Below are 24,344 nucleotides of genomic sequence, written 5' to 3'. Positions count from 1 at the left end.
TTTGTCACTGCCCATCTCACTGTGGGGTGACTCTGGGCAGTTTACGGTAAAAACAGAATAAATATTGATTACAATAGATAAATATTAATTAATTAATTAAAATACGTTAAAAACACACTTCCTTTATATGAAGGCTATCCCTTCACTGCAGGAGCATCTACAGGGTATGCTAAAGAAAGTGACAGTGTGATCAGAGCTTCCTTGCATTTAAAAGCAAGGAAATTAATTTCTTCAAACAGCCTACAGATTGGTTATTATATTTAGAGAGAAAATTCTTACAACTTGCTCTTGTTACTTCTACGAACAAAATTGCTAAGATTGGTAAATGACCAAAACTCTTGCTATCTTGACTGATTTTTTAAAAGTATTGTTTATTAATTACGCATATCTAGAAATGTTACAGTCTGTTTGCATGCATATCCTCTTCTGTATGAAGAACTCTTTGAGAAGAGCAAACAAGGCAGAAAAATCTTAAGTTCAGCAGCATCACAGAATCATATACTCAGGGAATGACAGCATCTCTGCTCTGCTTGAATAGACAAGATACTCGGAGGGTCCCAGAAAGTTATGATGGAATCCATCTTGCTTGGAAGACAAACATGTACTGCTGCTTTAGAAGGCTACAAAAATGAGTGGATGTACCATATTGAGTAATTTGTTAAAGGCCCAGCCTCATTCCATGATTAACAATCATATCACTTCAGATTCTCAGGAACAGGCAGAATTGCTTGACACAAATTTTGTTTCTTTAAAAGATTTTTCCTGAAACATAGACTGAAACATGGCTGTTGAGTGCAGATCTCTCAGTTTGCTGAGAAGCAGCATGTGTGGGTTCTGCTTCCCTTTAAAAATGTGGATGAATTTTCAAAAATATCTGCACAGTAAAGCAAACAACACAGTAACAAGTTTCTCTAGTTATCTACTTCATAACAAATATTAAATATGTGTTGGTTTTCAAAAAACATTTTTCACATTTTTAAATAAAGCTTTTCTTTCCATAGAGAAGTGTAAGACTTTTAAGTCTTTTGTGACATTCTTCACTTTGGTCAAGTGCTTGAAACATACAAGTTATTATTTTTTTTTTAAATGTGAGAATACCTTTCCAAACTGTTTCATCTGTCTGGAAAATAATCCAGAAATACCATTACAGGGCTGCAGGGTATCATGATTTCTACTAATTTTTATGATAATTGCCAGGATATCTGCAGGAATCATTGTTGGTATACAAGTATCTTCAAATTGCTGACATTTATAATAACAGTATTCATGCAAGCTTGATAGGATTTGTAATGCACAAATGCCATATAAGAGGCAACTTCATGAGCTGGTGCTGCATTTCCTAATAGGTGAAATCTTTCTTTAGGCTGAAGCAAAACAAAGTGATTCCACTTCATTCTGTCCAAGTGTGGCCAAATGGTCCATATGAAGTTTATAAGCAGAACCTTCTGGAGCAGAGTTCCTCAACCTCAGCAGCTTTAAGATGGGTGGACTTCAACTCTCAGAATTCCCCAGCCAGCCATGGAATTCTGGGAGTTGAAGTCCACCCATCTTAAAGTTGCTGAGGTTGAGGAACCCTGTTATGGAGGATGTTGTATCTCCTGATTCCTTACGTGCTGTGTAAATATTAAGTGATGTTTTGGACTATCCCAGATGATAACAATTGATATATCGATTCCTTGCAGTTTTGCTTAATTCTTTTTTTTTTAATCTAATTTTTTTTTTTAAAAATTAAAATTTATTAATGGAACCACCACCAGTTCTTGTGGTAACTGATTACCGCAAGATGTCCAATCATGCAGACATGGCCTATTTCCTATGCCATTCCCTTTGCATGTTTATTTGCTTATTTGATTTTTATTATGCTTCACTAAGACTTGGTTGTGATTGTTAAAATATACAAAAGGAAACTGAAGCATGCATTTTTGTTATGACTGGATACCCAGGTGTTCATCTAATCTGAGAGGAATTTCTTTCTCCAAATGCGATGCCCAGTCAGCATTTTAGCAAGAAACAACCTTTGTCTTCTTCCAATGCCTTTCACTATTACCGAACCTTTCCTATCCCAATTGGCTACAACTTACTTGTTTCCCCAGGTGACAGTGGGTGGTGCCTCCAGCCCCTCCCCCAATTCTCTGGGCCCACGGGAGGGCGAGGGCACGAGGACAGCAGCCCCGCGCCCCGTGCCTGGAAGCTCAGCCAGAAGCCAGCCCGGATCTGCAGGGCTGGTTCTTCTTTTGGTGCCCCAAGCAATCATGAGCGGGGTTGGGCACTTAGTTCTGTGAGTGTGCCCCATTATCGGAACAGGCATTAGAATTCTACTACCAAGGCAGTAGAATATGAACAAGAATCTAAGCAAGGTCAGGCTTCCTAGTACGGTGGTACCTTGGGTCACGAACGCTTCTGTTCACGACCAATTCGGGTCACGAACAGCACCGTTTGCAAAATTTTGCTTCTGTTCGCGAACGCCGGATCGGGTGACGAACAGGATCTGCGGCCATTTTCCCTCCCGTGACACGTGGTCGTGGCTTCCTGTAGGGAGGGGGACTCTCCCTCCAAGCAATAACCGCCTCCCCACCCGCCTTCCTGTCCTCCACGCCAGAAGTCGTGTCGAGCAAGGTTAGCGTTCTCTCTCTTCGTACTGTATTTTGTTTCATATTTTTGCGGTTTTAAAAAAAAAATACATATGGTTCAGAATGGATTAACCATAATTACATTGAACCTTATGGGAAAATTTGATTCGGGACGCGACCAATTCGGGTCGCGACCAGAGTTGCGGAACGAATTAAGTTCATGAACCGAGGTACCACTGTATTTGAATGGGAGATTTACAGGGAATTCCAGGACTGTAGGCTAGGCTAGAAAGTTGAATAAACGTCACAGAAGGCAATAATGGCAAACCGCCTCCATATTGGTACAGTGGTACCTCTAGTTACGAACGCCCCTCCTTACGAATTTTTCAAGATACGACCAGCTCCGGCCCCAAAAATTTACCTCTACTTGCAAACTCCGCCTCTACTTACGAACCGGATCCACGGCCATTTTCCCTGCTGCCACGCGGTCACGGCTTCCTGTGGGCGAGATCGCGGTAGCAAGGAGACATTCAGTGAGGCTTGTGGTGTGTTTTGTGTCATTTGGAAGGTTTTTGTGGCGTTTGGAAGGTTTTTGAGGTTTAAAAATAAAATGCATATGCTTCAGAACTGTTTAGCTGTATTTACATTGAACCTTATGGGGGAAATTTACCTCGGGGTGCGACCAAATTCGGAGGGCGGATTAGCCGTATTTACATTGAACCTTATGGGGAAATTTGCCTCGTGGTGCGACCAAATTCAGAGGGCGGAACGGATTAACCGTATTTACATTGAACCTTATGGGAAACTTTACCTCAACTTGAGACCAACTCGAGTTGCAACCAGAGTCACGGAACGGATTAAGTTCGTAACTAGAGGTACCACTGAACTAAGAAAAGAAAAGTACATGGTCATATCCATGGTAACAGAAGTCAAGGTGGACTTGAAGGAGACTTTCTCTAATTTAATAGAATCAAAGAAATAAAGATACTCTAAATATATTTACAAAACTCTACTTTCAGTTCAGGATTGTTCTTAGCCTACTGTGAGTCTGGGAGAAAACAGCCCAACATTTCTGTATTTCTAATGGTTAAACACGTTATTTATATTCTCCATCCAAATTGATAACCAGCTTAAATTTAAAGCTAACAGACAATCTGTAGTTCTTCTGTTGTATCTATATTCTTCTTTAGCCTAATGGGTTTTCTTCCTTTAGGTTGTTCCCATGGTTTCTTATACTTTATCCACCTTAATCATGGTTCCTGAGATTGGTAGGATATAGTATCCGTTAGGAGGTTCATATTCAGCTTTACTTGTACATTCCTTCTTTTTTTTTTTTAAGAATTAATTTCTTTATATGGTTAAGCCTGACCATATTTTTCTACTTTAGCATTTTCCAATGGTTCACACAGCAGAGTATTAAATTGCCATAGGGACATTAAATATAGCAGCCATGCTCAACCTGAATGAAGCAAAGTAAATCAGAAACAGATTTCTGAACCAGATAATTGAGCAATTCTTCTTTGATAAATCTGACATTCACTTGCACCAATGAAGTGTGTCTATTTCTGAGTTGCAAAGTAGGGCAGGTAAAACAGCTGATAATGTTTTAAATTGTCTCTAAACTACTCACATTAGAATGTGAAACAGTTGCCCTCTCTCCTGGCATTAATTTAAAAACACCTCAAACCATTTCTGGAGAAGGGAGAAGTCTAGGGCAGAAATGTGGAACCATAATAGTCTCTGTTGCATTTTACATTTAAGCACATTCCATGCATTTCTGTTTCGAGGATAATGGCTGGAAAGAGAGAAACCAGCCGAAAGGGCATTTAGTTATGCTGGCTCAAAGGAGCCTATTCATTTCCTTGGAATGGCTTTTCATTCAGAGGAGGCTTATTAATCCTAACAACAACCAATCTGTAAATGAATAGTTCAGAAGTCAGCTTCCATGATTTCTGTAGTCTCTGAAGAACCTGTTGGAGTTGCTGAGGGTAACCGATCAGAAAACAATATGATGCAAAGAGTTCGAAGTATCTGCCATTCTCCATCAAATGCTGCAGTGGGTACAGTCATAACACAATGGTAAATTTCCAGTTGCAATGATTCACACACCCGACTCTCACAAAGAGCAGAAATAGATAACATTCAACTTATTAGGGTCAACAAAATTGCTATCCCCAGTAGTGATTATTACTTCTCAGTACATAATATAATTTGCAAAACATGGTAAACTTTAAGCAAGGATGTCCATAGGACAGGGGGTCAAAATCAACAAGATAGTACAGTAGATGGATTACTGTGATGCAAGTTCTCCCCCTTTTGACATGTGTGTGACATTGGCACGTGTACCAAACAGGCAGGGTTTGCAATGGGACAATCTCTCATCTTGATAATGTTGACTCCCCTTCAGACACCACTGGCTTTAATAAAAGGTCTTCTGCCAGATGAAATGAAGTCTTTAGCTTCTAACTGGAAACATAGAATGGAGATAAGATTATTCTGGTGATTATGGCTTGTACCCTACGCACCTTTTTCTATGGCTTGGGACTAAAAGTGTGCACAGTCACAAGACATGTCTGCATTAGGGTTGCAGCACCACTGGTACTACTCCTGTCCCATGTTTGTTTATTTTATGGATGTAAAAATAAATAAAATGAAGAAACTGTCAGTGGAAAATAAACTGTGAACCATGACAATCACCTGTTTTTTGTCTTAAAAAAAAAAGAAGGTGTACATTAGCTCTTATTTCTCCTTATCTCACTAATTTATTTTTCCCTTACTTAAATGGTAGGATGTCTTATCCTGGTTTTCTTTATCAAAGACTACTTTGGAAACAATTATCATGTGCCCTTAAAGAAATCTGATTTTGGGGACTAAAAATTTACATGCTAGTTGTTTACTTGTCTTGTTGCCTTTCTTACAGTATCTAGAACACTTTGTACCCATAGAACAAATGAGGCAGTTTCTTAAGAAACCTTATTTCCAAAACAGAGTCAGTTAAGCCCCCAGCAGGCCAAAGAGCTAAGGAGGTAATCCCGCCGTTAGTTTCTCTCTGATTTGATTTCCAGGAAATACTGCGCATTCCATATGGTTAGCTAGCAGAACAGGTTTGGAAGTTTCATCTAGGCCAAATGCCCCGTTGTTCAATTTGGAATTGCTCATTCATCCATGTGTCTCAGCTGCATTAATGCAAGATGCGAAAGAAAATCTGGTGTTCCTATCCTAGAAATGATAGTACTAGTTCATCATCACTGACTGACTGATTGTCTGAGTCAGTCTGTCTGTCTCTCTTTCTCTCTTTCTCTCACATAGGACAGGATTTTCATCCCTGTAGGTCTGTGTACTTCCACTGCTGACTGAGAAAGTTGGATCTCTCTAAATGCACAAAGTGCCTTGGTATGCAACATTGGGGTAGTCTTGCTTGCAACTAGGGTGCTTTCTTTCAGATCATCACGTTTTCACTGAAGTGATATTATCTCCGTGTCAGTCTCTTGTTTAGGTATAGAAAGCAGCTAGAGAACTCTACCTAGTAACTTGACATGAGAGCCAGTTTGGTGTAGTGGTTAAAGGCACTGGGCTAGAAACGGAGATCATGAATTCTAGCCAACTGAGTGACTTTGAGCCAGTCACTGTCTCTCAGCCCTAGGAAGCAGACAATGGCAAACCATTTCTGAAAATCTTGCAGGGACTAGTCCAGGAGTCAACACTGATTCAAAGGTTCATACGTGCACACACACACACACACACACACACACACACACATGTAACTTGAAAGTAGTTCTCTTTAACTTGGTTTCTTCCAGATGCATAGAATTCCCAAAATTCTCAACCAGACACACACATTTACAATAATATGATACAAATTTGAAAGTAGGAACATGGAAAGTCACAGGAAATATATACCATGTACAAAACAACTTCAAACAATTTGATTACTTAAAAGTCATCTTCTTTGTCTCTATCAAAATAACAACAATAATTCAAATATTAACAAACAAGACGTATCAGAAATCCATTGCAGTAGATATCCTGAATCATATCAAGTTTCTATAGAACTTGTTTGGAGCACAAAATCTCAGTGTCAAAACAGTGCATCATCTAGGCTTTCCATACGGCGTAAGAGTGCAAGATCTTGGAAGAAGAGACCAGATAAGGTTTTGTGAGTTACCCCTTGGGATCCTAAGATGTCCCCAGCTGGGAATACAGGGATTGTGATACCACAACAGAATTGAGCTTTGGTAGTGACAGAGCTCAAGAAAGAACCTCAGTGTACTTAGATATTGAAGAAAGTTCCTTTAATAACAATACACATGGGGGCTTATTACAGTTTGTTCAACTGGAGCAGGTATCAGGTAAATACTTCCTAGTTTCACCTTCTAAGTTGGAGACAACCAATAGTGCACCTTATCGGAAGACCTAGATCCATATTCTCTGCTGACATATTGGCAAGAATCAACATGATGTTGGGATCAAATGGGAGTGTTCTCTGTCTGCTCCACTTGTACTGCAACCCTGCCTGAAGTTGCAATGCAGGTTTTTCTTTCTGTATTTGGGCTTATTGGGATCAGCCCAAGGTTGACACTCTAACTTTTGCACCAAATGGAACCTCTGATTTGTAAGCTGTGATCATTATAGTTGGATCAAATCTATCTATGTCTATACATTGTATAGTATACATAGTGCATAAGAAAAACAAATTTTCTAGCCTGGCTGGTAAAGCTCTGGCAGTGGGAGCAAGATTCCAGTTTATGCCATTCTGAACAAATATGAGCCATAGTACCTTGCCACTAGATTATGTAGCATGGTAATAGTGGAAAAGATATTGCCCAGCATCTGTGGAACTGACACATAATAAAAACATTACAGAGAAGTAAATGCAAACAGATAGAAAGGGTTATAGTGACTGAAGGAGACCCTCAGTTATTCCTTAGGTATTCCTGCTATGGTAGTAGAAAAGCAAGTTGGGAAAACAGGATATTTAACTATACTGCTAGTCCTCTTTTAGCGACCACAATTGGGACTGACAACTCAGTCATTAAGCAAAGTGGTCATTGAGTGAAACCATGACTGTACTTATGATCTTGCTTCAGCTTTCCTTTGCTTTACAGACCTGCAAAGGTTGTAAGTGTGAGGACTGGTTGGTGTAATGGAAGGCATGTGTGAGGAAGATACTGGAATGGAAGGTCAAGGCTATCAGGAGGGAGGGGGAGCATTCCAGGAGAGGGTACAAGGCAAACGCTTTCTCAGCCTGCAGCAAGATCATGAGAAGAAGAAGAGACTTAGGCTAGCCCCTCCCTAGAGTCCCACTGGGTATATCCATTAGTTGCTTTAGCATAGATTTAGTCTGGCAAGATTCTGTCTTTAGGGTGTAAGCTAATAAAGTAACTACACTGGACTGGCAACTACAATGCCTCATCATTGTTCTTGGGCTGGGCCTGACAGTTGCAAAGTTATTTTTCATCACTGTCATAACTGTGAATGGTTGCTAAATGAGTCAGTCACTAAATGAGGACTACCTGTATAATGGAAGCAGGCCTCCCACCAAAAATCTTTTAACCCTGGAAAATGGTGCTCTTGCTGAGATGACAGCTGAGTTGGAAATGGCAGCAGAGGGGCTGATAGCAGCAGTGATGGCAGTTCTTCCCTCACTGGCTGCCTCTTTCCTTCCAAGCTGCTTTTCAGCTACAGCTCTGACAGAGGACCCATGCTTGAGCAACAAAAATCTTGATGAACCCCAGACATGGCAGGAAAGAGATGCAAAAGACAGTAGCTGTTTGCTGCCATTCCATCCAGTGTTCATCCGGAGAACTGTAGCCCAGATATTGTAGCTCCACCTGATACAATCAAGTTAGTTAAAGGAGTGGGTTGCTGGGGGTTGGGGTCCAGTAGGTTCCCAAGGCGGCTGCCTCCCCATCTTCAAAACATGTGTGCTATTGGAAGGCTTGGTAGCTCTTCCTGTAAATCAGGCAGATTCAGGGGGAAGAAGATGGTCATTCTGGTCGGCTGGTTCCAGACAGTTTTGGGCTTTAAAGCTCTTAACTCAGACCTTGAACTGTGTTGAGGACTGCATTGGAAACCACTGCAGCTGGAACAAAGGCAGTATTGTATGCTCTGTTGTCCTAGCTGCAATGCAAACTCTAGCAACGGCAAGTGGGGAAGGCTGATGATTGAAAATAGCCCCTGGGCTTCCCAGGGGAGCTGGTTTGGCAAACATACGCGTAATATTGGAAGGGACTGTGAAAAGGGCCACAGTCTGAAAAATAAATTGCATCGTCTTTCTGCCCCAGTGCACTTTAAAGAAAACAAAGAAACAAACAATGCATTCTAATGACTTTAATTCTGCTTAAGGACGTTCTCTTGGACTACTGGACCCTGGCAAATCCCACACTGGCTGATCATTCTGAGAGCTGAAGGGCAAACCCCTGGGGGGCAGTAGCTCTAGGAAGGCTGATGCACTGTAGATCATCCATAAATCCTTCTTTCTGAAGCTCCTTTTAATGATGGTGTCTGCAGTGTGTGTGCGGAGTAGTTGCTATTATTTCCAGAGTCACTGTGAAGAGGCCTTGCCATTAAAACATTTTTAAAAATATTAAACTGAGTCAGCCAACAGTCTGAACTCCACTATGGAAAAGGTTTTTCACATTCTTTTCTAGTTTCCCAAACTTTATATATTTTTAAAAATAAACTGCGGTGTAACATTACAAACATGCTCATCAAGACACTTTTTCCATTCTTGTCCCTTCCAGTAAAATATATTGTTCCTGTGATTTCTTCAGCTACAATTAATCCTTGCTGCTTTGTTTCATCTCCTTCTCTTTTGTAGCATTTCCCCAGCTTCAGACTCCTTTCTTTAAGAAACACACTGACAAACACGGTCTCCCTCTTTCACTTAACAAGAACCTAAACAATACATATATAACCAATTCTCCATTCTTACCCTTTTTCTTGCAGTGCACTGCATAAAACAAGTTCCACAGTTCCTTCTCTCCAACACTCCTTTTTAATAGAGGGGTTGAACATTTCTGTCCTTCTGACTCAGTCTCATGTGACCCTGCAAATATCTATCCCAGGCACATTAAAACTTAGCCCTGCTTTTAGTGCCTGCTGGACACCTCCACTGATTAAACCTCCAGTTTTACGGCATTCTCTCTGGGGGATCCTTCCAACGTCCGCATTTATCTACCTTCCCTCTGTAGCATCTAAGAGAGAGATGCACGGCTGTGAGGAGTGCCTCCCTGAACCACTGCAGTTCTTTCATCCAGCTGATTCAGAATGAAGTAACATCTGTCAGCTCAGGTTTCAAAATAAGTAGGTTAGGGGGTTTTAGATTATTATGTACTGTACGATGCCTAAAGGTGTAGGTAGAAGGGGGAAGAACCATTTGATTTTTTGCCTAAGGCCACTTAAGATGCACCATGTGCTATCTTGTCTTTTGGGGGACTTAGGTTATTCCGTTTTTCCCAGCCTTGCTTATTTTTGCCACAGCCTCATCCACTGCTTGACTGGGGCTTTCAGGCTAAAATAAGACCATGCAGCTCTTGGACGATAAAAGGTTGCCCTCTCTTGCCATACGCAATAGGGCTAGAGAGCCATGCCTGCCATAGTGGCGGAAATCTCTTGAGATCACAATGAATCTCCTCCTTTCCCTATAATCATATTCACAGTCAGAGAAAGAACTTTGCTACCACTCACCAGCTAGAGCAGTGTTTCTCAACCTTGGCAACTTTAAGATCTGTGGACTTCAACTTCCAGAAAAAAAAAAAGTTGTCCAGGTTGAGAAATGCTGAGCTACAGTATGGATCAGAGAAATGCATGTTCTGTTAGGTGAATCACTGAGCAGAAATCAGACAGATGTTGAATACACACAACAGTACATTGCCTTTATCTTCACTGAAGCTAATTCAGCTGCTCTGTCACCAACCAGCTGCCTAGAAGAAATGCCACCATCATCTCTTGCAAACAAAGATCTTGCTTTCTTCGATTCCTCTATTTCGGAAAGGGGAATGGTTGTTGAGAAAAGACTAGTGTAATTACTTCAAATGCCTTTGCAAATTGTCAGATGTCTAAACCAGCTTCTACCTAGTACCTAGGTTTTGTTTATGAACTTGATTGAAAATGAAGAGGTGAAATAGATTTCTAATCTTATTTAAGTGTGGGGGTATTTTGCCTTTTCTTATTTCCTCATAAAACTACTTTTTATTTTAGCTTCATGAGATTTAATTCATGTAAAATGGGAATAATTATCAAACCCAGACCAAATCCAATAAAAATTGTTTGAGTTATGAATGAGATAGAGCACTTAAAAAAAAACTCTTTAAAATGTGTACTGATTCTTCCCCAGAATTCCATTTATTATAGCAACCTGACTGGTAAAGCTACTATAGCATAGAATAGTGTCTTTACATCTTATATGGAGTGGATTATAACATGCCTCCTGGGAGTTTGAAGCATGAGTGGGAATTGTCACTTCAAAGGGAAGTTTCTTTATAACAATATTATTTCATCTATATGTACACATAGGAGGGCTTGTCCAGAAAGGAACTGTTCTCCTCATCACCAGTGAAAATCAAACTAAAATCCTAGGTTGACCACCCATGCAATTTCCAAAGTGCAGCCTCTGTAGAAATGCATTGATGTCCAAGCGTTATCACTTCTACTAAAGCCTTATCTGTCCTTTTGATTTGGGCTAAATTTTGATGCCTGGAAATAATTTTGGAAGTCACTGGGAAACTTTAATACAGAAAGCCTCTTTTTAAAAATTGCAGTAATTCAAACCAGTTCTTAGCAGGTGGCAGCCCCTGGCTGATCTTGTCTGGGCCTAGAAGCTAAGCCAGGGTCGGACCTGATCAGTACTTGGATGGGAGACCACCAGGCAATTGCTTATAAGCTGATTGGGAAGTCAAAAAATAGCTGGGAAAAAACAGTGGCAACCCACTCCTCTTTTATTGCCAAGAAAACTTCACCCAGTCCCACTCAGAGCCCAGAAAAGATGGGTTACAATAGAGATATTAAAATATCAATCTGACAATCTAGTCTGAGTCATATTCTAAAGGATTCAGTAAGGTCCTAATTAGTCAGGTTTCAGCAACATGTTTTCAATTCTTTTGGTAACTCAGGCTCCCTCTAGTGTCAACATTTTCCAGTTGCTATTTTTGGTACTGTTATGTCCAAAGGTTCATCCAGATGGTGTCTCCTCCCTGTACTAAATATATTAACAAATGGATACATTATATGGGAGTTACTGTACCAATCAGAGAAGTAACTGCTTCTTGGCCAGCAGAATGATCTGTGTAATATGTCTAATTTTTAAAAATGTCAGAGTCAGAAAGTAACTCGGATGCCCCATTAATGCAAAGAACCTCCCAAAAGGGTTCTCATTGCAGATGGCTGCTCTGACCTGAACCAGAAGAGGGCAAAGGAAGTGGGGCAGGGGCTGGACGGGGACAAACGGGACATGCTCACATGCGCACTCCCTCCTCAGGCGTTAGGGAAGCCACAAAGTCATGGGGCTTGCCCTCTGAAACAGCCTCCCCCCCGCCCGAGACCTGCATGGCTCCCCTCCTGATGATGTTCTGAAAGACACTGAAAATCTTGCCTCGCCAGGCCTCGGTGAGCCCCTGTAAGATTTTGTCCTGTCTCTTTTTCCCCCCGTTCCTGGATGCTTCTTTATCGGATTGTTCTGGCTCTTTACGAAGCAAAGCACCCAGTGTCATTTGGGGCTGGGTGTTCCTTAAATCAGTGTTTCTTAACTTCAGCCCTGCTGGCTGGGGAATTCTAGGAGTTGAAGTCCACACATCTTAAAGTTGCTGAGGTTGAGAAACACTGTTTTAAATCAATAAGCAAATAGATAGACAGACAGACAGACAGAGTAGGATTTGGGAGGCCTGAATTGAGCTAATATCTGTATTTACTCAAGATGAAGGCTGTCTGAATAAGTGCTGCTAAAAGCAGCCAGTATCAGGTTACAACTAGGATTCGGAGACAAGGAAATAATAGCTTACCCCATTTTTGAAAACCCAAACTCCAGCTGCTCCCCATATCTGTCTTTTGCTTTGGGTGACCTATATCTTTCTGGTCAGCAAAGGCAAAAATATAGGAATACACGATATAATTTATATTAGCAATGCCAGAGATTAATTTGGGGACTTAAATTAGGTTTTGAAAAGTAAATGTAAGCAAAATGGTATGATTACAATGGGTGGGTGGGGGAATATAATTACGTTTGTAGGTGAAGATGGGTGGGCTCGTCAAGCAAAGAAAGCCTTGAAAATAGTTCTAACTAATATGGCAAGGGTGCAAACTTCTCGGGAAACAACATCCTGCCTCATGGATAACAAACGACACGTACTTCAACAGGAATCCATACTACATATTGCTGACATTGAACAAAAAGTTCTGAGATGTCTGATAAATAGCTTAATCAGAGTTTCTATTGCAGAAACAGTACTCTCTGCTCCAACTATTCTTTTTTTAAAATAAAACTGTGAACACAACACATGCACACAGAAGGATGAATTTTTTCCCTTAGCCATTTTGCTGAAAATGATAGCTTCCCTGTAATAAATAAAGCCTCTGTGACTTACATTATGGATATTATTTTTCCTAAACAGAATTTTGGAACACCACATTGTAATATAAACTGTTCTCTTGACCTCTTAGAAGACATCTTCAGAGAGGAAAAAGTCAGACTCTTAAATCTCAGAATACTGTATGCTAAGATGGAAATGTGCAAGTTTAAAACGAGATGGGTTTCTGTCACAGAAAAATGTACTAGCAGATAATTTTAGAAGTTTATATTATCAGAAATTACAATAATACTGTAGATGAATGTTGTAGATCATTGCAGTTACACATTGTTTTAAGACAGGATTTTTAATTTTTTCTCTTGAACAAAGTCTGGTTTGTTGATAATGCTAAGCCATAAAGGGCTGGCTCACACTTAAGTCAGAAACCAATTACAGTTTAGTGCAGCGGTCAACAAACTTTTCAGGCACGGGGTATGAGATTCTGGCAGTCACTCATCTAATTTTCAAATCCAAACATCCAAATTGTGAGACTTCTGGGATGACACAGAAATCTTGAAAGATTGGGTAATATCACATCATTTTGGGCATATAAAAAATGTTGGCCAATTTGTGACTTAATGTTATGTATAAACCAGACCACAGTGATCTAAGAAAGAAGAAGAAAATGGATTATGGATAAAAAGGTCAGTGTTACTTGCCTCTCAGCAGAAAGTTATTGATTCAAGATAATGGCCTTTTAAATTTCAGAACTGGGATGTACACCTGTGCTGGAAAGACCTTTGAACAAACAAATATACCATGTTTACTGGAAAGTGGCAATTTTTTTAGACTTTTTTGCTTGTACCACTATTCCTGGAATCAGAAAGGAGGGAATATATCGTTCCCTTTGGCCCCTTTAGCTTTAACAACTGCCCCTATGTTATCCAAGGTAGCTTTCTCTTCTTAAATCTAGCAGCCCTATAGAAGCCTCTTACAATAATAAAAACCCTACTTCCCATTCCCAGTGATTTCCCCCTATCCCCTTTGTGTTTTCTGTTCCAGCCAGATCTTTTTTGAATAGTTTCAAAGGGAGCTACTGGTGGCCTGCAGTGGCTAGAGCCTGGCTGGTGGGATCAAATGGCTGTGGAGCAGCATAAAGAGAGTCAATACACGGACCTTAGTTCTGCGTAAGGTTTACCTGTCTTCAGGCCCAGTGTAACCTCATATCCTTTACCATATAATTATTATATCCTAGAATATACATACAGTCAGGTCCAGAAATATTGGGACATCGACACAATTCTAACATCTTTGGCTCTATACATCACCACAATGGATTTGGAATGAAACAAACACAATGTGCCTTAACTGCAGACTGTCAGCTTTAATTTGAGGGTATGTACATCCAACTCAGGTGAACGGTATAGGAATTACAACAGTTTGCATATGTGCCCCCCACTTGTTAAGGGACCAAAAGTAATGGGACAATTGGCTTCTCAGCTGTTACATGGCCAGGTGTGTGATATTCCCTCAGTACCCCAATTACAATGTGCAGATAAAAGGCCCAGAGTTCATTTCAAGTGTGCTATTTGCATTTGGAATCTGTTGCTGTCAACTCTCAAGATGAGATCCAAAGAGCTGTCACTATCAGTGAAGCAAGCCATCATTAGGCTGAAGAAACAAAACAAACCCATCAGAGAGATAGCAAAAACATTAGGCGTGGCCGAAACAACTGTTTGGAACATTCTCAAAAAGAAGGAACCTACCGGTGAGCCCAGCAACACCAAAAGATCTGGGAGACAATGGAAAACAACTGTGGTGGATGACCGAAGAATCCTTTCCCTGGTGAAGAAAACACCCTTCATAACAGTTGGCCAGATCAAGAACACTCTCCAGGAGGTAGGTGTATGTGTGTCAAAGTCAACAATCAAAAGAAGACTTCACCAGAGTGAATACAGAGGGTTCACCACAAGACGTAAACCATTGGTGAGCCTCAAAAACAGGAAGGCCAGATTAGAGTTTGCCAAATGACACCTAAAAGCCTTCACAGTTCTGGAACAACATCCTATGGACAGATGAGACCAAGATCAACTTGTACCAGAGTGATGGGAAGAGAAGAGTATGGAGAAGGAAAGGAACTGCTCATGATCCTAAGCATACCACCTCATCAGTGAAGCATGGTGGTGGTAGTGTCATGGCGTGGGCATGTATGGCTGCCAGTGGAACTGGTTCTCTTGTATTTATTGATGATGTGACTGCTGACAAAAGCAGCAGGATGAATTCTGCAGTGTTTCGGGCAATATTATCTGCTCACATTCAGCCAAATGCTGCAGAACTCATTGGACGGCGCTTCACAGTACAGATGGACCATGACCCAAAGCATACTGCAAAAGCAACCAAAGAGTTTTTGAAGGGACAGAAGTGGAATGTTATGCAATGGCCAAGTCAATCACCTGACCTGAATCCCATTGAGCATGCATTTCACTTGCTGAAGACAAAACTGAAGGGAAAATGCCCCAAGAACAAGCAGGAACTGAAGAGAGTTGCAGTAGAGGCCTGGCAGAGCATCACCAGGGATGAAACCCAGTGTCTGGTGATGTCTATGCGTTCCAGGCTTCAGGCTATGATTGACTGCAACGGATTTGCAACCAAGTATTAAAAAGGGAAAGTTTGATTTATGATTATTATTCTGTCCCATTACTTTTGGTCCCTTAACAAGTAGGAGGCACATATGCAAACTGTTGTAATTCCTACACCGTTCACCTGAGTTGGATGTACATACCCTCAAATTACAGCTGACAGTCTGCAGTTAAAGCACATTGTGTTTGTTTCATTCCAAATCCATTGTGGTGGTGTATAGAGCCAAAGATGTTAGAATTGTGTCGATGTCCCAATATTTCTGGACCTGACTGTATTTGGCTAAGATACTTAATGAAGGTATGGTCTTCTGTATAACATGACATGAATTTATTCCAGTGAAATTACTAACCCTAACCTTCCTTATCCAAATATGTGGGGAATAGGTATAGGGAAAAAAATCCAAAAGGTTTAGATAATTAGGTTATTGATGTGGGATGATTACATAGACTTGAATCTATACAGGAAGCAAAAGGAAAATTCTGAGAGAAGACCAAATATGTTACCTTCTAATGGAAATGTATTAAAGTGGGTACATATTTATTGAATAGCTAACCTTATTGTATTAATTGGAGATATATTACATGCAGGATAAATATTTTAGCACAGAATCAAGTAGTGAATATTTTGGAAACAATGGTGTTTTAAGTGGTTTTCACAGAGGGCCTTGCATCTAAGAATTCACCGGAGTTGGACAGCCAGTAAATTTAAATAAATAATAATAATCTCACTCTATGGTGACCTTCCTGTATGTGGAACATATTCATTTCACTATATATCATGTAAAACTATTATACATCAAAAACATGTCTGTATCAAGTATTCCGTATTTTTATTATTTAAAGAAACAAAGGACAGCTATGTCTTTTGTTGTGCAATTATTCCTTACCCTTCAGTGGATAAGGATGGGAGGTTAAAAAAATGCAAGATGGCAGTTGCATACATTTCACAATACAAAGAGGTGAGGCTTTGATCATACTGCGCCAACCGCCATCTTGCCTTTTTTGATTCCCCTAGTGAGCAATGCTGTTGTCCCTTCTTGACAGAAAAACATGCAGAGTGTAGCTTAACACTGTGGTATTTATAAAACAGAGTTAAGACTGCAATTGCTGAAAAACGTCAAATACTGGTGTTTATCATAAAGACCTACTTTTTTGTCTCAGATCCATAGTTCGAATCAAACTCCAGTGCATATATGCTCTTGTGTCAATAAACAAATATTTTGAAAATCTTAGAGTTCAAAAGATTTGATATTTTTTCCACACATTTCTAGCACATGATCCTTTTTCATGGATCATAGTCTTCATACATTTAGAGATGTGCCAAGATGACAGAGACATGCAGATATTCTTCAGATCATGTTTAACACCTCTACTTAAGTCTGCTCCCCATCAATCTTATTGTTTTTCACCAGAACAGTTCGATCTGTTAAGTGGAATACAGAATTTCTTGTCTAAGTCTTATACTGTATTCCTTGTTCCATTGTACATATTGATACACAGCTGTTTTAAAATCTAAGTTCATTTTTAAAAAAGCAATGCTCTCTACAAGCCTAGAGAATCTTTTGTAGGGTCTAAAAGCATTGCTGCAACTAAATGTAATACTACAGCTTAATTTTTTAAATTAAAAGAATATTTTTAAATGTGCACAGTGGGAATGTACATAGCGACTTGCATCTGTTTTGGTATTTGGAAAACTATATTTCAAACCAAAACAATTATCCATATCCTTTCCATGGAAAGATTAGCTAAATTATCCTTACTACAAAACTTAAACAAAACAAAAAATCCTGCATCTCTTTCTACCAGGTACTCATTTTCTGCCACAGGGCCCTATCCTGCCTTAAAAAAACAAAAAACAAAACACCTAATATAAACACAAGCTCTGATTATCAATAAGAAAATCTCTGACCCAATTAAAAAACCAAACCTATGAATGCTACGTTATTTCTCTGGTTCCTATGTGCAATGCTTATTTATACAAATCCTGTGTTACAGTTGGACATCTTTTAACAACCACATTTCTCATGCATGCGTTATCTTTCTATCCCATCTCTTCTCCAAGAGTTTCAGATAGTTCACATGGTTGCCCACTGACATCCTGAATAGGCTGAGACATAGCGATTCTGTCAATCAATGACCTTCATGACTGGGTAAAGATGTAAACCTGGAACTTATCCTAGTCTAATTTAACTGCTGTCACCAGTGTGAATCTAGGCAACTCTCCTGATGCCAGCTAGGATCCCTGTCCCACCTAAACTTTTAAAGATATTCTTTTAAGGTAAAACATTTAAGACCTAGCATTATATTTAATTGCAGCTATGTTTTCAGACCCTACAAAAGATTCTCTAGGCTTGTAGAGAGCATCCTGGGGGGCTAGCTTGCTTTTTGATAAATGAATTTGTTGTGTTAAACCATGCTCACCATAACAGCTGTTTTGAGAATAGGTAAATCTCTCAAAACAGTCATTTTGTGAATGTGCCCATTCACATTTGTTCACATTCTCAACATTTCAAATATGCCTCTAGCTTAAAGCAGCTGCCCATTCAGGGTTAAATTACTACCCCAAAGTGTCAAAAACTTTTAACCTAATGTGTGCTGACATAATTTCTGAACCAAGGGACTACACATTCGGGGCATGGGAAAGGAGGCTTAGTGACAGTATCCCTGAAATGGGCCAGGCACCAGGGGTTTTTTGGTGTTTTTAAAAAAAATTTATTAAATAAATAATGCAGCTTATAGAGCTGTTAATGTTTTTTTGCTGACAGTGGCACAATGCATAAACGTTCCGGTGACCACGAAGGATGAATTCAAGAGATGTGTTTGCCAACAAGCTATCTATCCTTGTTCTTAATAAGGAGATCAGAATGTAGATCAGAATGTGAAACCGTTATGGATAAAACATGTTAAATAGAAACATTTTTAGGAAAGAAAGCAATTTTAATATCAATTAACTTAATCTTTTCAAGTTGATATTTTAAATTTTATTTATTTATTTAATGGATTTTTAAAAACCATCCTATTCACAAGTTGTGACTCTGGGTGGGATACTTCAGTGAAAAAAAAAGGCAATTAATTTAAAAAAATGCAATACAGAGCCAATATAGCAAAACATAACCAACACATAGCTGAGGCTGGGTGTAGCAAGCATTTACTCTTGCAACAGAATGGGCTCATCTAACAGGAAAAATCTAACAGGAAAAAGCCAGGCTTTCACAGCTCTATGGAAGACTAATAGTGAATGTTTTAAACTGAAAATAACCACAGTTAATAACAATACAATCCAGAAATTCCCTCAGTATACCTATTTTGTAAACTTCCGATTACATACATACAATAGATTACAATTATAAAGATATAAATATTAGTATTTATTATTTAGTAAAGCATCATGACAATGCTCCAATTTAGTTCTATATGATTTATTCTGTATGCTTTTTTAAAAAGATATATTCACTGAATGATCTTAAATATTCAGTTTTTGGATCAGCTTAACTTTTTGAACTTAGACATTTGCATCGATATACTTTAGAACAGCCTAAAGCTATTGAGCTATTTGGAAGTTCTACAGAATTCATTGAACAAATAACGTATTAATAAACTTTCAACCTTGTTTTCTGATGGAAGACTGAAACATTTGAAAAAAACATTTTTACTTATAATCAGATTAGATATTAGAAAGATTTGCAGATTCTCTAAAATTAAATATAAATGCTTAATTTTATTTTTGATAGAAAATTCATTCTCCTGTTGCAATATTACATCAACTAAAAGTCCCCAGAAAAGAAAATGGTCCTTTTTTGCATTCCCCGTTAATCTTACTGTAAATCTCATGCTTGGTATTAAAAAAAGAATGCCAGCAAGACAAATATACACGAAGGCCAGAACACACAATTCAACTTTACAAATTACAGGCCTTTATTAATTTGCATGAAGTGTAATTATTTTCAAATGCAAGTTTGGTAGACAATAGGTGAGAATACAAAGTTCAACATGAAGATTTTCCTAGAAAAAAGGGGATTCCTTCACTCCCTTCTAAAACATGCTGGGAGTCTATTCATTGCAATACTGGATCTTAAAAGCATTCCATTTTGATTACTTGGCTTGGGTTATCAAATTCGACCACAGAATGAAGTCTGCTCATCACAAAGATCAGGTGACAACCAAAAAATTGATAGAAACTAAAATGCCTTTAAAAGACAGGAAGATTGTCTGATTTCAGAATGATGCACGTGCACTTTAGATAACTGCAATGCAACTGTACCTTAGAAGATACATAATCTTCTACTATTACAACACTCTTAAAGTAAATTACTCTTAAGTGGACCATTTATTAATGTAATTTTCTAATTCAAATCCTTTTAAAACTGTTTATAAAGCTTTATAAAGTTGCCTGTGTACTTTTGCCAAGTAGTTTTAGCCTGGACAGCAATTATTCTCCCCCACCTATATTTACGCTAGCTAAAACAATACAGTAGCTACGCATAGGTCAAAACAATAACTGTTATGGATTATGTAACTACGCTGGCAGTGGCATGTAGCATGGCTCCACTGCTGATGGTACTTCTCACATAGTAATATCAAAAGAGCCCAACTGAAGGATGGCCTTCAGCAAATAAACTACGATAAACATTTTAGCGTGATTCTATGGGAAAACTTTTAACTTTCAGTCATGGGGCAGGAGAAGGGGACAAGAGATAGACAACTGGATGACTCTGTGAAGAACAACAGGTGTGGAAATGTTAGTGCATTAAAAATAAACAGGTTAGATCAAAGAGTCAGTGAATAAGTTAAGGTATATTTAATTCAAATATTGGTTGTTTTCATTTATAACTAATCTAATGTACATATATTCTCTTTATTATTTTCACATATTCCAAGAATCCACCTTTCTCTCTCACAGAGATTTACAAACAAATATGGCACTTTCTAGAAGGTTATCATGGGATGAAAGTTTTATAACAATGATTGTTATTCTTGAAAAAAGAAAAGAAAAAGAAAATCATTCAAATGAATTTCTTTCCTGAGCAACTTAAAATTTGGAATGTGCTGAAAAGTCACAATAAATAAGCAAAAAAAAAAAATGAGCAAACTTAAAATGTGCTTCTAAATTATTTAAAGTACATTGTTTCTTGACAGATATATGGCCTGTTGTTTCAGAAATCTTAAAAGCTTATGTGCCAAATAAATTTATGAAGTACCTTTCTGGGAATAGAATAGAAGCCAAGTTGCTTATATAAAAAATATACAACATTAACATCTAGCAAATAAATCAACTGACAGCTCTTGCTTTTAACATTTCAAAGTATCTGTGGCAAAGAACAATATTAAATAGCAAGATAAAAATAGATTCTAGTGAAATTGCAGAGAAAGCAAACATGTTAAGTAACCCAGGATTCTTGTAGCACACACAAATTTTAACTTTTTAAAAACATTCCAGCATGTGAATATTAAATTGCTCCCCAAAAGAAAACAATTCCACAGTGTGTAAACTAATCATTACTCTTTAAATGTAATTTCATAGAAACCACTTAATATACAATGCAGCATCTTGGTTAATTATTATTTCCAGCTCCCAGTATGTTCCAGAGTAGTGCAGTGGAACCACCTAGTGAGAAGATTTTTCATTCATGTAAGTGTTCAGCTACAACACAATTCTGTGTGTTCAAATCCTGCTAGTAGTATAGTAAAAAAACAAAAACAAAACCCAGAATGCAATAGATACTAGTTGATGCCTATAGGCTCTGAAAAGGGAATTTGTTAAATGGGTGTTGACTAATGCACACCAAAAGAAGAACCAGTAACTTGGGTAAACGGAACACGTGCACATCTGCTATATCTTTGTTCTTTAGAGTGGTAATTTTTGATTATCAGTCATAAATGTTGACTATTCTAGCCAGAGTACAATTTGAGTATGCTGTTAAGGGTATCTGCTCCTTCTCTGTATGCAAGAGTTAGGCTTCAACTTCTTTGAGAGAGAAAAAGAACTGATGACATCTGAAGGGATCACAGCATATTCCTCTTCAATGTTGTTTGTCAGTATCAGATTTTCAGAGTGCCTGAGCCATATTCATTAGAAATTTTCACCTTCAGAAATAATGTCTTGAAATCAGAACCAATCAATTTCATCAGTAACTAATGCATTTACAATGTTACAGATATATTTTTTTCAAAGACCAACTCTTCCCATCCCACAAAGTTCTTGTTCCCCTCCTTTTATGGGTATTTGCTTACTGACAAAACTACTATGGAAAAAGAGGATCTCTTTTAAAATAAAAAGGAACATCTGACACTTTCCCCTACAGCTTAAGTTTAATTTCCATTAATATTGTCCCCTTCAGTTTTACTCAACCTCAGCATTGTACTGATATTTAACGATAACCACCTTCCCAATTCCACCCGTGCTACAACTCTCATTGTTGCCAGCCAATACTGGCAATACAGACAAACTGGGAATCACTGAAGTTATAGTCCAACATATCTAGAGGACACTAGACTGCGGAAAACTCATTAACTTGGTTTCTCCATATTCTATTTTGACTGTTGATAATAGCCTGGTTTCCCCTTTTCAATTGGTATTAGTAGCAATGGACAGCTTTATTATTTCAGAACAACAGCATTCCTTATTCAGGTGATGACAAACTTCTTATATCATGTTATTACTTCAATGTGCTCAAATAAAACTGTAACAGGTTAAATTAAATGCTACATCAGGCAAGCTAGTTTTGTGAAAATTGCAAATGACCAACATGGTGATGTATATCATTCTGCAAATAAGTACCATATACAGAAATATTTTACAATATCAATGTTATTTCTAATGAAACAAGAGATGGTATACTTAAAAGTATGTTCTAACTACAATAATTCTATGGAGCCAAGGAAACAAACAAACAAAACATTTCAACAAATACACCTTCTCAGAAAAGGGTCTATCAGTTCAATCTAGGGGAAATGTCTTTTTAAATGCTGCTGTGCATTAACTCACTTTCTTCAGATTTTTCTTAACATTTTTAAATGATCTGGAATCAGTCTTGCATCACCTTTTATAAATATCTTCTAACCACTTTTCATCATCTTGCTCCTCATCTTCTGTCACTGGCTCTTCAGTTTCAAGAAGAGAAGGAATGGCAAATTCTGGCCTAGGAGAAGAGTTACCACTTGAAGATCGTAATCCAAACTTGCGTTTTAGCAGGTGAAACTGCTCTTTGACATAGTAGTAGAATTCATATTCATATCTCATGCGTTGGTACAGGATCTGGATGGATTCTGGTGATGGGACGGTCTTTTTCACTGTCACAGTTAGATTGCCAAGCTTCCTATGCTCTGTAAGACATTTGCATAAAGAGGAATTTATGTCAAGACAATCACTTTTTTTATTTTCTGAATTACCAACATTTCCCCTGCTATAAACATAGTCCCTTGAAAGAAATGAGACTGCAAATACTTCAAAACTGAAATATGGGCTTCATTTTTTAATCATACCAGTATATCATTATCTAAGACAAAACATTAATTTCAAATTACTGTAAGATTGTGAATAGGAGATGGTACTTAAAATATTCTAACTTAAACAGAATTCAGAGATTTGACTATGACCCCAGAATTCTCATAATGAGTAAATCCAAGAGAGAACTCAAATTTTATGCCAAGATCCTTCAACTCTCAAGTTGTGTCAATGAGATTACAAAGAGCAAAAGTAATCAGGGCTAAACAGGTTATGTATAAATCATATTGAGTTCAGTGTGAAAAGTTCATCATGACAATTTCAATCCCACAATTTCAGTCCCACTGGAACATATCTTAATCTGGAACCAACTTACAAGTTGATAGTGATTATGACAGAGAAAAAGAAGAAATGATAACTGGAATGTGATTGGATTCTCCTGGAATCCTCAATGCATCCCTTATCTTCATTCATTTATATGTTTTTAGAAAAACAAGTCAATCACTAAACCCTTTTAATACAGCATATTATGTGTTTTATCCAGTATGAAACAGGTTAGCTGAAAATGATATGTGCAGTTTCCTTTTCTTCCTTAATCCAGGGAAGTGCAAGCTGTTGCCTCCCAAAAATTTAAAGTAGCACCCCAAGAGCCTCTGAAGTTTCTTTGAATTGTTCTTTACGCATGCCTTCAATCAGAATTGACCTGCCCAACCTGTGTGTCCCAGGAGAAGCTGCTGGTGATCCTCCATTTCTGCAAATTCTACAACGCATGTAGGCATTGATTTTTGGTGGCCTACACTATGCAATAGCTTCACTGTAGAAATCTGGCTGGCCCCTGGAGTTTTAGCCTTGTTCAAGTTTTAGAAAACTGACTTATTCTGGAGAGCTTACAGTAAGTGATAGAATCCCCAAGATTGCCTGATTTTATGTTTGTGGTTTTATAATTTTAAGTTTCAATTTTACTTTTACTATGGATGTTTTAATAAGGAGTGTCTTGCTTGTTGTTGCTCTTAATTACTATAAACTTCTGAGAGTCTGATCAATTACAGCAGATATTATTTTCATAACTTAAAACAAGCAAACAAACAAAAAACAAGAGGAAAATTATTAAACAAATGGGGATCATATGAATCAACTAAATTAAAATACTATTTATTTTTTGTCCTACCCCCATCCAGTTTTGGAATAT

The 24,344-nt window shown here is 38.3% G+C and overlaps 1 protein-coding gene and 1 long non-coding RNA gene across 3 annotated transcripts in view; both read right to left on the bottom strand.

Annotated features, from left to right (window-relative positions):
* Window positions 1-357: 357 nt before the first annotated feature.
* On the bottom strand, window positions 358-9,577 carry LOC148217101 (uncharacterized). The gene is made up of 3 exons (XR_015796421.1): window positions 9,505-9,577; window positions 2,992-5,036; window positions 358-874 (listed from the first exon to the last, which is right to left on the bottom strand). It is a non-coding gene; the product is annotated as an uncharacterized LOC148217101 (long non-coding RNA).
* A 9,679-nt stretch (window positions 9,578-19,256) lies between these two features.
* Window positions 19,257-24,344, bottom strand: part of UST (uronyl 2-sulfotransferase) — a 123,290-nt gene continuing 118,202 nt past the window's right edge. For both annotated transcript variants that reach the window (XM_088141837.1, XM_088141843.1), the window contains one exon: window positions 19,257-23,034. In XM_088141837.1, coding sequence (XP_087997963.1) covers window positions 22,748-23,034 — 287 coding nt within the window. In that variant the 3' untranslated portion in view covers window positions 19,257-22,747. The remainder of the gene's footprint in view (window positions 23,035-24,344) is intronic.

This window comes from Python bivittatus, unplaced genomic scaffold, assembly GCF_059951505.1.
Source record: "Python bivittatus isolate LINGU-HERP-01145 unplaced genomic scaffold, Pbiv_v1 ctg000020_np1212, whole genome shotgun sequence".
NCBI lineage: Eukaryota > Metazoa > Chordata > Lepidosauria > Squamata > Pythonidae > Python > Python bivittatus.
The sequence above is the reverse complement of the archived record's forward strand: the minus strand, read 5'-3'. Positions and strand labels throughout refer to the sequence as shown.